The 15,502-nt window shown below is 43.8% G+C and overlaps 1 protein-coding gene across 1 annotated transcript in view; it reads left to right on the top strand.

Moving 5' to 3' along the window:
• The window catches only part of AK8 (adenylate kinase 8), a 170,444-nt gene extending 155,200 nt beyond the window's left edge, over window positions 1–15,244 (top strand). Inside the window, exons 12-13 of the mRNA XM_004375786.1 lie at window positions 13,722–13,802; window positions 15,007–15,244. Of these exons, the coding sequence (XP_004375843.1) occupies window positions 13,722–13,802; window positions 15,007–15,244 (319 nt within the window). The remainder of the gene's footprint in view (window positions 1–13,721; window positions 13,803–15,006) is intronic.
• Window positions 15,245–15,502: the final 258 nt, after the last annotated feature.

The raw sequence follows: 15,502 nt of genomic DNA, 5'->3' as shown, positions 1-15,502 counted from the left end.
AATTTTGTTGATCCTATCTTCCATCATTTCAAACCTGCTCCTCAGCCCTTCTATGACACTGTCCATTTCTAAAATCTTGTTGTTTATCTTTTTGATTTCTAATTGTTGTTTTTGTAGATTTCTAGTTGTGAATTTATTTTAGCATTTTGTTCCTGTATTATTTTCTTGAATTCTTCCATTTTTTGGTCTGTATTTTCCATGAATTTGTCTGCCTTTTCCATGAATTTGTCTATTTTTCCCCCTCCTTTTTGTCTGCTTTTTGCTTCAACTCTTGGATAATTCTGAATATTAGAGATTTGAAATCCGTATCAGTTAGGTCTAGTGCCTTTTCTTCTACTGGAAGGTTATCTGTGTTTTATTTTGGACGCCTACTGGAACCATCCTGTCCTGTTTTTGTAAATGTTTTGATATTGTCTGCTGTCTTCGGGGCATTCAGTCGTTATTTTCCTGTTTATTGATTGTAGATTTGTTGGTTTTGTCCTGATTTTTTGTTTTATTTGGTTATGTCTGAGCAGGTGGGCTGTACATTCTTTTTTGTTTGCTCGTCTGTGGGCATGATACTTTTCACCTCCTTCTCCAATGGACAGGGTCAGTCATTCAGGTATGGTACAGCAGGGCAGGTCCAGCTGAAAGGGAGTTGCTGGGATGGGTTGTTGGTGGCACGTACCAGGGCTGACAGTGCGGACCGGGAATCAGTGCAGGGCAGGTTCCAGTAGGCCGTGCCTGTGCTGCTTGGGAGTGTGATGTTCAGTGCATGGTGCAGGTAGGCAGGAAAGAGGGGGTAGTTTGTGATGTGTATAGCTAAGATGGGGTATGGGAAAGAGGAGAGAGAGGAGAGAGGAACAGGAGCCGAAAACATACATACAAATAAAAAAGACTGCTAAGGGAGCTTGCTATTGGAGCAGAGAGATGAGAGACTGAGAAATGAGGAAAAACAAAAATGAAAAAGAAAAAGGGTAAAAGAAAAAAAATGCATAAATCAAGAAGCTGGAAATGAAGAAAAATAAAAAGGGAATAAGAGAGAGAAGAAAACAAAACAAAGAAACAAAAACAAAGAAAAAAAAAAACAAGAAAAAACAAATGTCCCCGGGGATGTCCCTGTGCATCTGCACAGAGTAAGGGAGTAGCTTCCAAGCTGCACAGTACTGCCCAGCTAGAGGGGGCTCCCATATCAAGAAAAGAAAATGAAAACAAATAAACAAATCAAAACAGAAAAAATTAGGGCAAACAAACAAACAAAAAAAGCCCCGGGGGTCCCACCAGCATGGTGGCTGGGCCGGGAAGCAGTTTCACAGTCAAGTGGTGTTTCTCCACCTTTCAGGAAGAAGCAAAGATGGTGCACGGAGCCAGGTATTTGAGAGAAAGGAGGGGGAGGTGGTGAGAGGTAAGGAAGAAATCTAAAGAAGCGGAAAAAAGCAATACCAGCAGCCAGCAAAAGGCACTCAGGGAGCTGGCCAGTGCGGGCAGATAGAATCCAAACAACATTGGGGTGAATCTGGTGCTTCCTGGCCAGGAGACTGTGGCTGCAGGAAGCAGAGGAGGCTAAGGGGGGGGTGAAGAAGGGTGGGGGGCTGGAAAGCCTATATTGCTGGTTACCGGTTGGTCTGTCTCCTGCTGGAAGCTCCGTGAAGTTGCTTTCTCATACCCCCTGTTTGCTGATCTCTGATAGAAGTCCAAGATGGCGGAGCCATGCTGCACGTATCTCTCCTCGCTCTCTGTTCTTGGTCAGTTTCTTATTCCATTTGGTGCTTTACTGAGTTCTTTATCTCTTCATTTGATGCTTAGGGTTTCAGGATTGACATGTGACTCTGTTTGACTTAGTTTTTCTGATCTTTGCTGTGGAGGGACAGCATGTTGCTATAGCACCATGTTGCCTGGAAGTTGGGGGAGCCTCTTTTTTATTTAAAGGAGTCGGAGCAGGAAGTGAACTGATGCTGCAGCTGCTCCCTGAGGGCAGGAGACTCTATACATGGAGTTTTAGAAGAAGGTTGAGATGTCTGGCCTTTTGTCATGGATTGAATTGTGTCCCCCAAAAAATGTGTGCAGCAACTTGGCTAGGTCATGATTCCCAGTATTGTATGATTGTGTTATCTGATGTGATTTCCTTATGTGTTGTTGTAAACTCTACCACTATGATGAGATTATATGTGATCTCCTCATGTGTTGTAAATTCTATCACTGTGATGAGGTTATACTGATGAGGTTGACAAGATTAGTGTCTTAATGCAACCTCTTTTGAGATATAAAAGAGAGAAGTGAGCAGAGACACATGGGAACCTCATACCACCAAGAAAGCAATGCCGGGAGCAGAGTGCGTCCTTTGGACCTGAGGGTCCTGCGCAGAGAAGCTCCCAGACCAAAGGAAAGACTGAGGCATCACAAGGACCTTTCTCCAGAGCCGACGGAGAGAGAGAGACTTTTCCTGGAGCTGATGCCCTTAATTTGGATTTGTAGCCTACTGGACTGTGAAGACAATAAATTTCTCTTTGTAAAGCCATCCACTTGTGGTATTCTTGTTAGAGCAGCACCAGATGACTGAGACACCTTTATTTTTCAAATGTACTCCTGTCAGGGTAGAAAATAGATATAATAAATTTTTTAAAAGTCTGATCAGGGTCTTTTCCAAGCTCCAGGCAGGCTCTGTATCCAAACTCTGTCTAGCATTGCTTTCTCCCCCACATCTCTCGTGCATAATCTTTTATAACTGTGGTTATGGGAACCTTTGCAACCTGTGCCTGCTGTTCATGACACCTGTCAGGAAGACCTGGGAGCCAATCCCATTCACTTGATGGGACACTTCTCTGGGAGAGGGAACTAGGTCTCCTGTGATGTCACAGCTGGTTCCCTCACTTACTCATCCACATTTGCCCATCACTTACCATCTGCCAGGCATAAGGGATACAGCCTTCACAGGACAGTCCAGCTCCTGTGCTCAGAGAGCTTACACCTAGTATAGTTGGAGGTGTGAATCCTTCTGCAGGTAACCTAATTAAACAGACCCCCACAAGTGGGACCTTTACTTTTTTTGGTAGTCTCGGCATACTTTGGAGCCCTGGTGCACAGTGGTTAAGAGTTCAGCTGCTAACCAAAAGGTCGGCAGTTTGATCCACCAGCTGCTCCTTGGAAACCCTGTTGGGCAGTTCTCCTCTGTCCTATGGGGTCATTATGAGTCAGAATCGACTCAACGGCAATGGGTAGGCATACTTCAAGGGTCCCTGGGTGGCGCAAGCAGTTTGCTCTCAGCTACTAACCTAAAGGTCACCCAGCAATGCCATGGAAGAAAAGGTCTGGTGATCCACTTCCATAAAGATTACAGCCAAGAAAACTCTATGTTGTTGTTCTTAGGTGCCGTCAAGTCGGTTCTGACTCATAGCCACCCTATGTACCACAGAACAAAACACTGCCTGGTCTTGCGCCATCCTCACAATCGTTGTTATGCTTGAGCCCACTGTTGCAGCCATTGTGTCAATCCATCTCATTGAGGGTCTTCCTCTTTGTCACTGACCCTGTACTTTACCAAGCATGATGTTCTTCTCCAGGGACTGATCTCTCCTGACAACATGTCCAAAGTATGTAAACATAGTCTCGTTATCCTTCTTTCTAAGGAGCATTCTGGTTGTACTTCTTCCAAGACAGATTTGTTCATTCTTTTGACAGTCCATGGTATATTCAATATTCTTCAACAACACCACAATTCAAAGGCATCAATTCTTCTTTGGTCCTCCTTATTCATTGTCCAGGTTTCGCATGCATATGATGTGATTGAAAATACCATGGCTTTGGTCAGGCGCACCTTAGTCTTCAAGGTGACATCTTTGCTTTCCAATACTTTAAAGAGGTCTTTTGCAGCAGATTTGCCCAGTGCAATGCTTCTTTTGATTTCTTGACTGCTGCTTCCTTGGGAGTTGATTGTGGATCCAAGTAAAATGAAAGCCTTGCCAGCTTCAATCTTTTCTCCAAGTATCATGATGTTGCTTATTGGTCCAGTTGTGAGGATTTCTGTTTTCTTTATGTTGAAGTGTAATCCATGCTGAAGGCTGTGGTCTTTGGTCTTCATCAGTAAGTACTTCAAGTCCTCTTCACTTTCAGCAAGCAAGGTTGTGTCATCTGCATAATGCAGGTTGTTAACAAGTCTTCCTCCAATCCTGATGCCCCGTTCTTCTTCATATAGTCCAGCTTCTCGGATTATTAAAAAAAAACAAAAACAAAAACAAACCCATTGCCATCAAGTTATATGCTGGATAATTTGCTCAGCATACAAGAAAACCCTATGGAGCCATTCTACTCTCTAACACGTGGGGCTGCCATGTGTTGAAATCAACTTGATGGCAATGGTTTTTTTTTTTTTTTTAGGCATACTTCACTAGCACCTGCAGTCCAGTCTCTCCAAAACTGCCTTTATTCCTCCCATTCTATGTTCAGTTTCACTTTTCATTCAGATTAGCTTTCTCTAACAACTTCCCCATTCTTCACTGCAGTTGCCAAATATAGTCATCTCTGAACTTGTATGCTTCCTTGACCTTTAGATCACTTGGAAGTCTTGTCCTGACAACTCTATAAAAGCTGGTTACTCCTGCTTTGTGCTATATGTACGTCCCATAGGTTATAATTGTAGGAAGGCTAATTTGGCAACAGCGTGTATGTTGCCTCACCTCTCTGATATCATGGACAACAACTTTAGTCAAAGATAAGCAGACAGTTCTAAGTATTAATCAGTGCTGTAATTGTACATTTTTCCTGGTAGTTTTTCTTTCTCTCTGGTTCCCTGCTTCAGGGGCCAAATAAAAAAAAACCAAAAAACCAAACCCACTGCCGTTGAGTCAATTCCAACTCATAGCAACGCTATAGGACAAAGTAGAACTTCCCCATAGGGTTTCAAGGAGTGGCTGGTGGATTCAAACTGCAGCCAAGTTCTTAACCTCTGTGCTACAGTCATTACAAAATCCCAATTGAGAGAAGACCCCCATGATTATACCACAGCCAGAGAGTCTGCTGGGTGTGTATTTCAGTCCCGGGAAGGGGCTCTGAGTTGCAGAGACCAAGTCTTTGTCTCAAGCCCAGAGAGTGGCACTGCCTTCCAGCCAGGCTCCAGACAAATGGCGCAGCATAGTTCTCCAGGATCTGAAAAGACTGGGGAAAAAGGAGGCAGTTTGAACGTATTTCAGAAAACTATTTTCCTAGATCAAACTTTCCCTATCTGAATATCAAATTTGGGAAGTCTAAGGTAGTAAGAGATCTATTTGTGTCTCCTTGTGCATATAATTTGTTGTGCATTTTCTATGTATTTCTTATTATTTGTGTATTCTAGATACAAATCCTTTAGTAGATATGAGCATTGCAGATAAATTCTACCAATCTGTGGCTTGCTTTCCTTCTAATAATGTCTTTTGAAGAGCAGATGTTTTAAATTAATTGTTAGACTTTTAATGAAGTCTAATTTATCAATTTTTTTCTTTTATGGATCATGATTTTGGTATCATATCTAGGAAATCTTTTAACCCAAGATCACAAAGACTTTCTTCTAGAGTTTAATAGTTTTAGGTTTTACATTTAGGTCTATGATCCATTTTGAGTTAAATTTTGTATGCGGTGTGAAGTATAGGTCAAGATGATGATAATGATTTTGCATATAGTTGTCTAATTATTCCAGCACTATTGGTTGAAGATATCATTCTTCCTCCATTGAATTGCCTTGGCACCTTTATTGAAAATCATTTGACCATATTTGTATGAGTCTATTTCTGGTCTCTATTCTGTTCCTTTGATCATGTGTCTATCCTCTTACCACCATCTACACTGTCTTGATTACTGTAGCATTGGAGCAAATCTTGAAATCAACTGATTCTTCTTTTCCACATTGTTTTAGCTATTCTAGTTCCTTTCCATATAAAATTTACAATCAGCTTTTATAGAACCTTTAAAAAAAAAATCTTGCTGGGATTTTGAGTTGGAATTGACTCAATGGGAACAGGTTTTGGCATTGAATCTAGAGATCTGTTTGGGGGAGGGTTTACATTTTTAACATTATTGAGTTGCCTAGTCCATGAACATGGTATAGCTCTCCATTTATTTAAGTCTTCTTTGAATTCTTTGATAGTGTTTTGTAGTTTTAAGCATATAGATCTTGATAATATTTTGTCAGATTTATTTATTTAATAAACATGGAGCCCTGGTGGTACAATGGTTAAAGTGCTTGACTGGTATCCAAAAGGTCAGCAGTGCAAACCTACCAGCTGCTCTGCAGGAGAAAGATGTGGCAGTCAGCTTCTATAAAAATTTACAGCCTTAGGAACCCTGTGGGGCAGTTCTACTGTCCTATAGGATTGCTATGAGTTGACGGCAGTGGGTTTTTGTTTTTTTTTAAAATATTTTTGATACTTTTAAAATACTTTTAATACTTTCATGCATTTTAATTTCAATTTCCAAGTGTTTATTGGAAAATAAACAATTAGAAAGTAGAAATTTTTTCTTTGATATAATAGTTTTATATCTTGTGACTTGGCTAAACTCACTTATTAGTTGTAGTAGCTTTTTTGAAGATTTTTGGGATTTTATATTTAGACAGTCTTGTCATCTGCACATAAAGACAGTTTTATTTCCTCTTTTTTCAGTCTGTGCCTGTTATTTCTTTTTCTGCATTATTGCATTATCCAGGACTTCCAGTATGATGTTGACTAGAAGTGGCAAGAGCAAACATCCTTGTCTTATTCCTAATCTTAGGAAAAAAGCATTCCATCTTTTACTATTATGTATGATGTTAGCTATAGTTTTTTTTCGTAGATGTCTTTTATCAGGTTGAGGACATTCCTCTCTATCTAGTTTGCTGAGAGTTTTTATCAAGAATTGATATAAAATTTTATCAAATGCTTTTCTGCATCAATTGATATGTTTATCTGTTTTTTCTTCTTTAGACTATTAATATGGTGGATTACATTGATTGATTTTCAAATATTGAACCAATTTTGCATTCCCAAGATAAAACCCACTTGGCTTCAATGTGTTATTCTTTTTATGTATTGCTGGATTCATTTACTAAGATTTTATTATTTTTTTAACTTCAATTTCTTCTTCTTTTTTTTTTTATTGTGCATTAGGTGAAAGTTTACACAGCAAATTAGTTCAAATTAGTTTCCCATTTGATAGTTTGTACATAAAGTGTTTCATGACCTTGGTTTCATTCCCCATAATGAGTCAACACTCTCCCTATTTCCTCCCTGGGTTCCCCTTTTCCTTTTGTCATAATTTTCTGTATCTTCCTGCCTTCTCATCTTTGCTTTTGGGCAGATATTGCCCTTTTGATCTTGTGTAATTGATCATTCTAAGGAGTACACTCCTCTAGGGTGTTATAGTTTATCTTATGGGGTTGTCTATTGTTTGGCTGGGAGAAGGTCTCTAGGAATGGCTTCAGTTCCAGGTCAGAAGGATGTCTTAGGACCATAGTCTTGAGGTTCCTTCAGTCTGTATCAGACTAGTAAATCTGGTCTTTTTTGTGAATTTGATTTTTTGTTCACTAATATTTTATTGGGAGACCCTGGTGGTGTAGTGGTTAAGAGCTACAGCTGCTAACCAAAATATTGGCAGTTCGAATCCACCAGGCACTCCTTGGAAACCATATAGGGCAGTTCTACTCCATCCTATAGGGTTGCTATGAGTCGGAATCGACTCCACGGTAATGGGTTTGATCTTCTTTTCTTTTTTTTTTGTTTTAATATTTTATTGCAGATTTTTGCACCTGTGTTCATGATATTGGCCTGTAGTTTTCTTATGGTGTCTTTGTCTGGCTTTTGGTATCAGGGAAAATCTGCCTCATAAAATAAGTTTGGAAGTATTCCCTCCTCTTCTATGTTCCGCAAGAATTTGTATAGCGCTGGCATTATAGTTCATGTAAAATTAGTATTAACATATGGTTTATATTTTTTGTACACCCACTTATTTGTATACATGTATGCATATTCACAACCTCATTAGATTGTAAGTTTATTCTTACAATGCCAGAGAACTCCCTCGTTCTGCCTTTGCCATAATGTCTAGTAACTATGTTATACACCTACTCCTCATGTATCGACTGTCTCGTTATCTGTCATTTCTCATTTACAATAGTAAAAAATCTACTATCTGACTATTTTGCACATTCATTACATACGTCTGGCAATAACAAATGCCAAGGTGCGAGGTGAGAGTAACGCTGGCTGTGATGGTTAAGGTTATATGTCAACTTTCCTGAGCCATGATTCTTAGTGGTTTGGAAGTTGTGTAATGATATGGTCATCCATTTTGTGATCTGGTGTGGTCATCCTCCATTTTTGCATAATGCCAATTTTCACGTAATGACCTGGTCTTTGGAACCTAACCATGTCAATAAGTGAGGAGTGAGTGTAGTGTTTTGTATAGGATTTTGCATATTGTGATGGCTTATTGGTTAAAATAAAGAGGCCAACAAGGGCAGGCCCCTGCCCCTGGGCAGGTCTGAATGCCATATTATAGCCAGTGATTGTATATCCTGTCTTTCAAGATTACCACATCTAGCCATGGGCCTGGAGAGAATTCTGTCCCTCCATTTCTAGTGAGGCTGCCTTTGCTCTCCAAACAGTGCCTCAGGCAGTGTGGCCAGCCAGGGCATGATGAAGGAGGGTCAGGAGATCCCAGCTGTTGTTGGGTATCTGACACCAGTGCCCTCAGTGACACAGTGTGAGCCCCTTGCCTCTCTGGGACTCGGTTTCCCCATATTATACACTGAGCAGATTTGGATCAGAGCAGTGGTTTTCAACCCTGGCTATAAATTACAATCACTTGAGGAGCTTTTAAAAATCTCCTTTCTGAGGGTACACCTGGACCAATTAAATCAGAATTTTTGGGAGTGGGACCCAGGCCTCAGTATTCTTAAAGCTCCCCAAAACGGAAAAAACAGTTCTGACTCATGGCAACCCTAGTGCTTTCAGTTACTAGCCAAGCACGTAACAGTTTGTGCCACCAGGGCTACCTTAAAATGCCCTGGATGGTTACAGTGGTGTGGCCAAGGGTGAGAACCGCTGGATTAGATGGAGCCGTGGTTCCCACACCTGCCCGAGCGTAAGAATTACCTGGGCTGCTGATTTAAAAATGCAGCCCTTGCCTGGGAAGTTTTGCTTCATTAGCTCTGGGAGGGTGCCTGGAATCTGTATGCTAGACAAGTCTTCCAGATAATTCTTGACATCAGATAAATCTGGGAAACACTGGATCAAAGCAGCGCTTGTCCCACTTTAATGTGCATACAAATCACCATGGATCTTGTTAAAACATAGATTCCAGTTCAGTGGTGTGCAGTGGGGCTGGAGATACGCTGCTGCTGGTCCAGGGACCCCAGTTTGCTTACTGAGGCATTATACCAGTTGCTGTCTAGTCAATTCCAACTTATAGCGACCCTATAGGACAGAGTAGAACTGCCCCCATCGGGTTTCCAAGGAGTGGCTGGTGGATTCGAACCACAGATCTTTTGGTTAGCAGCCATAGCTCTTAGCCACTGTGCCACCAGGGCTCCTACCAAGGCATTAGGGGCCTTCAAAGGTAACTTCCACCTCCCCTTTGGAGGCATCTGTTGTTAGGTGCCCTCGAGTCGATTCCAACTCATAGTGACCTCATGTGATAGAGTAAAACTGCCCCACAGGGTTTTCTAGGCTGTATGAGTTGCAACTGACTCAACAGCAAGGAGTTTTTTTTTTTTTTTTTAATCTTTACGGGAGCAGATTGCCAGGTCTTTCTCCCCTGGAGCCACTGGGTGGGTTCGAACCATCAATCTTTCCGGTTAGCAGCAGAGCACTTAACTGTTGCACCACCAGGGCTCTTCTTCTGAGGCATCTACCAGCCTGAAATTCTAGAATCCCAAAGACAGGTCCCTACCCTAGTCAGTCCAAGTACCCCACACCCACACACACCGGAAGGGTCTCTGCCCAGCACACGCCCTGCTCCGAGTTTTCCGTGCTTTCACCATTCTCCTTTCCTTGCTGTGTTGTTGTAAGAGAAGCAGAAAACAAAAAGCCAAGGGTGGTGACGTGCATGGGGCAGTATGTCTTAGCAGAGATGCTTGGCTCGCCCATGCCACCCTGTCACTGGGCCCTCACATTGTGGTGCCATGAGCCTGGGTAATCAGAATCTTCTAGTGTGGAAGCACAGCTTGTCTCCAGTGAGGCTTTTCCCAGCGACGCGTTTCCAGTACCAATTTGGTGTCCTTGTGCTTCTGATCTTGCCAGCCTTTCACAAGCCATTCCCTTGAATGATGACAAGCAGTCTTGATATGCTGGGTTAAAAGTCTTTCAGTTGGGGCTTGTTTGTTTATGAAGCAGCATCAATTATCAGGGATTTCTGAAATGGCTTCCTTTCTACTGACGTTGGCATCCAGAGAGGCACTGTCAACCGCCAGCTGCAGTGACAACCGTGTTTGGGTGTTGCTGTTGGGCCTCGAAAATAACGGGGTGTTTGGGGGGGCCGCATGTTCAGAGTGTAAGGGATAAAAGCAGGTTGAAACACCTGCACTCCCTGTGTTTAGACGTTCCCCAATCTCGCATGTTTTATTTGGCGGCTGTTATTTTGCAGCATGTTGTGAGTGGAAGTCATTACTGAGAACATGTGCAGGAAAGAAGTGGGTTTTCATGGCTCCTGCCCCCCCCAGGCTGCTGTGGAAACTATCTTGCACGCTTTGTGGAGGGGCGGCTGGAACTTTTGTCAGGCACCAATGAGGGGCTTCTTGCCAACTTGGCAGAAGCAAACCTCAGTAAACAGTGTGGACAAAATGAGAAAGGGAGAAGGAAGGGAGTGTGGGAAGCTGGCCTTGAAGGAGAAAGAGCATTTGGTTCGCAGACTGTTTTTGAAGCTCACACATTTTCTGGAATAAGTGGTATTAGAAAGACTAGGTGTATTAGGTATCCTATGGGTAATAGTTAGAGGAAACCCAACTCATAGTGGCTTAAGCAAAAGAATAGATTTATGTATTTATGTTGGGGAAAAATTGCAGGGTAAGTTGGCTTCAGGCACAGCTTGATCCAGGGCCCCAAACAATGTTTCCTGCCATCTGTCTGCTCTCTCAGCCCAGCCCTAGTTAACCTTGGGCTTCCATTCCATCAGCTTAGCAGTCCCAGCAGAAACAAGGCTCCTTTTTCTCCAGCAAACCCCAGGGCAGCCTCTCATTGGCCAATCTTTGCATCCTTAACCAGGAGGTTCAATAATGCTGAGGCCAGGAGGAGCTGGGCCTCAGATTGGCCACATGTAGGCCTCCCTCCTGCCCAGCCTTGCGACCAGGTGAGAGTTAGTTCCAACCAAGTCACAGGGATGACAACGACTAAGGATGACTCCCCAGAGGGAATTGAGAAAATCAACAAATGTCTACAAGCCAAAGGAAGCAGTGAGCGAGAAGACAGCGTGCAGGATCTGGGCAGCCTAGCTTTGTCGCCTAATCACAGCCTAGGGCCCTTCATCTTGCTGCAAAACACGAGGCTTTGGCTCAGGTCAGTGATTCGTAACCATTTTTAAGAACTGGCAGTCCTATGAGAATCCGATAAGAAGCATGGACACACCCACCCAAGAAAATCATACATTCTCACACGTACGAAATAGTTTGTATCTAATTCACAGAGGTTCACAGGAATGACCTGCAGCGTTCCTTGTTCAGAATCCCTGGCCCAGTGTTCTCCAAGGCAGTGGATTCCAGTCACCAGGGGAATACTGGGCTCCCCCAGCATCTGCTGACTCAGCATTTCTGGGAGAGGTTATAGGCATCCCACATGTTAAAGGGTTCCCAGGGGATCCTGATATGCTGGTCGCTGGGAATAACCATATGTATAAAATCCCTGCCAACCCTGGTATTGTAGATTCATCCTCAACTCTACCAGTTAACTGAGTTTTTGACTGGAATAGAAAAAAGCCAGGCAGTAGAACTTAGAACACTAGGACTACCTACCATTTGTTCATTCCTTCATAAGCATTTCCTGAGCACTGGGTGCATGTCAGGACACTGGCTTGGGGCCTGTTATTGCTCTGGCTATAGAGGTGGAACCTGGGCCTGAGGGGCTTATCCAGGGTCCTTGGGGTCCAGTGTCCCATCACACCACCAGAGTTTTGCTTCTCAGCAGGCTGCTGCACCAGTCCAGTGAGTTCCAAGAATCGGCCACTGACAGTGAGGGGATTCTTTTGTTCACTAACTTGGAGGCGGCAGAGTATCCTTCCTCAAAAGGTTTCCATTCTACAGTTTCCATGCAACCTAGTTTATATATGTTTTTCTTACGCTTTCCTAGAGATGTTTCTGGCCTGACTTTACTTACTTGAAAGTGACATGAAGAGGATTCTTTGGGCACACAGGGAGTGTTTGTTGTCACTGATATTATCCCCAATAGAAATTGCACACATCAGTCAATGATGATGACTTTATTAAATATAGTGTATAAGTTCCATGCAATGAATTCATAAACAGTGGAGCTTACTACAGGGCCTGGCATGCAGCAGGCACTCAATAAATGTGTGAATGAATTACTTAAAGGACGAGTAAGTAAACAGTAAGCAGTAGACTATTCCAGAAGTTGCTAAATAATAATAATTAAAAAAACCAAGATGGTTTAGTGCTAGAAGCCAGGGGCATGGATTAGATCTGTAGGTAGGGGCCAGCTGGACACTTGGCTCTCTGCCCCTCACCCCACCCCAACTGTCCCAACCAGAGAAGCATCACCTTTTATCTACTCCATTTCTTCATACTTTATCCTAAGTCAGGGCTTCTCAGCCTCAGCACTGTTGACGTTTTGGGCTGAGTAATTCTTTGATGTGGGGGCTGTCCTGTGCACTGTAGGATGTTTAGCAGCATCCCCAGCCTCTACCCACTAGATGCCAGTAGTCACCCCCAAAATGTCGGCAGACATTGCCAAATGTCTTCTGGGGGGCAAAATCAATCTCAGTTGAGAAGCACTCTCTTAAGGTTTTATATGAAGAAAATATTCCATTGCCAAAAGGAAAGGGGTGAGGGATTAAACTCCTTGAACTAGGGGTTAGGAGATGTATTCCCAGGCACTTCCAGTCTGAATTTCCAAATTTTCAAGAGAAGGGAGTACTTTGTCTTTTTGGTTGGATTCTGAGATGGGCCTGTTGACTTTGAGTGTCTTGCTCCCTTGGAACCAGGGCTGCTTTGTGAAAGAGAAAGAGAAAGCTGAGAATAAGCAACCCTGCCTCTCCAGGGAAGGCATGGGCAGTCTGAACTCCCAGAAAGAGTGTCTAATAACAATAATAATAAAATAGTAATACAAGCTACTGTGTTCGCACACTGAGTATGCTCAAATCCTGCGTTAAGCTTGTCACATGATTTATCTCATTAAATCTCCAACGCTATCAAACTATTATTGTCCACATTTTACAGCAGAGGAAACTGAGTCTAAGAGAGGTTAGGTCACGAAGCAAGTCCATGGCAGAGGAGAGATTTGAACTCAAGTCTGTGTGACTCCAGAGAGCACAGTGTCCTCCTGCTCACCTGAACAGTGTCCCCTCAGGGAGCCCCACCCCTGGAATGATGGGGCTAGGGGAGCTGTCCCAGAAGCAGGGGAGTGGAGAGCAGCCAGGACATGGTGGCCATCTCCAAGGTTTGGTACTAGGAGCTCCCAGGAGGTGGCTCCTCATGGCTCTGCCCACATGTGGGGAATGATGCCTGGTCTTAGGGTGATGAGAATCCAGCCTGGGGTTCTCTGACCACAGTGTTTTTTCTTTACCCATAGGGTGTTTTTCCTGAATGTACCATTAGATTCCATCATCGAGCGGCTGACCCTGAGAAGAACCGATCCAGTCACAGGAGAAAGGTGTGTGCCAGGTTCCTATGGTTGGCGTCTAAGGGCTGCCAGGGGCCAGGCTCAACCAGGGAGCCCCATCTCTCTGTCTGGTGCCATGGCGGAACTTCTCCAGGGCTAACACTGGTGACTATTGACAGAAGACTCTGGAAAGGGGGTTTATCAAACTCGCTCCTCTGGACAGAGTCTGTTGACCCTCTTTGCCTGGAAGAAAACCCAGGAAATTAATGCTCAAGGCTATACAGCAATACATGGGTGGAACGTTCACCCACACTCCCCCAGGGTCAACAGCATTGGCCCCGCATGTGAAATGGATACATTGGGTAAGAGCCATCTGTATACTGCCCTGGGCTTTTGCTCTCACCGTGATGCATCATCTATTATGCTGGTATAAGGCTGCTTGTACCAGCACATCCCCCTGGGAACCAGTTCACCTCTGAGCTTTTTCATAGTTGCAGGAAGTGAACTGAGTTTTATTCTGCAGTCTGACCAAGTATAATTACTGCATCCATGTTCAGAATGCAAGTTAAAGTCCCCATAATTGCCAACCAGTAGACTCTGCCGTCCCTCCTGATAATCAGGGCCACATTTCCATGGGACTGAGGAATGGAGTAGGGTGAGGCAGGAAGGGCATTACCAGGACTTTTCTAAAACATAGGTCCAATCTGTCATCCTTCCTGCTAGGGGACAGTCTTCAGCACACCCATGTCAAAGACCATGTCTTTCATGTTGCTCTGCCCCGGGGCCTCTCCCCACAGTGACTGCCCATGTCGTTTACTGTCACCTCCACTCAATTTGTTGTTGTGTCCCCCTCCTGCATTTGACCATAAAGTCCATCTGTCTTGCTTACTATGCCTTGTCAACAACAGATATAATACCAGACATATATTAAGCAGATGCTTAATAAATATTGTTTGGAAGAAAGAGAAAGAAAGAATAGGAAAGAACGAAGGAACTTGGCACTTATTATATTTTGCCCTCCTCCTGTCACTTATCTGTATCCCTCTCCCCTGGGCAGAGACTGTGACTTGAGTCTCTCTGTTGCCCCAGGGCCCACCCCAAGGCGTGCACACAGCTGGTGCACAGTAAATGTTTGTTTTTGATGATGATGATGACCAGGGTATACCGACTAGGCCAGCAATAGAACAGAGGATTCCTTTCTTCCCTGCCCTCTGGGCTGGTCCTTTGGTCACCCATTTCTCCTCCTCTCTCACAGGTACCACCTCATGTACAGGCCACCCCCTACCATAGAGATCCAGGCCCGTCTCCTGCAGAACCCAAAGGATGCCGAAGAGCAGATCAAGCTCAAAATGGATCTGTTCTACCGGAATTCCGCTGAGCTGGAGGGGTTCTATACACGTGCCATCACGATCAATGGGGACCAGGACCCATACACTGTCTTTGAATACATAGAGAGTGGGATCATTAATCCCCTGCCCAAGAAAGTCCCCTGATGGGTATGAGCATCCACAGGGAAAAAACGTTAACCTCTCACCCCCATCCCATAGTGCCAGGAGTGACCAGCAGAGGGTCAGTCCCCTCCTCTAATTATTTCCCCTTACCTTTGTAACAGTCCTCATTAGGTAAATACATGTTTCCCCATCTGCAGAAGAGGACGCTGAGGCCCAAACCTTCTGGAAAGCTCTACCAAGCCAATAAAGAGTGCTAGATGCAGTCTCATGTGTCCTGAAGGTGATGTGGCTAGAAAATGG

Source organism: Trichechus manatus, unplaced genomic scaffold, assembly GCF_000243295.1.
Source record: "Trichechus manatus latirostris isolate Lorelei unplaced genomic scaffold, TriManLat1.0 scaffold00038, whole genome shotgun sequence".
Lineage (NCBI taxonomy): Eukaryota > Metazoa > Chordata > Mammalia > Sirenia > Trichechidae > Trichechus > Trichechus manatus.
This window is presented reverse-complemented; position numbering and strand designations above follow the sequence as displayed.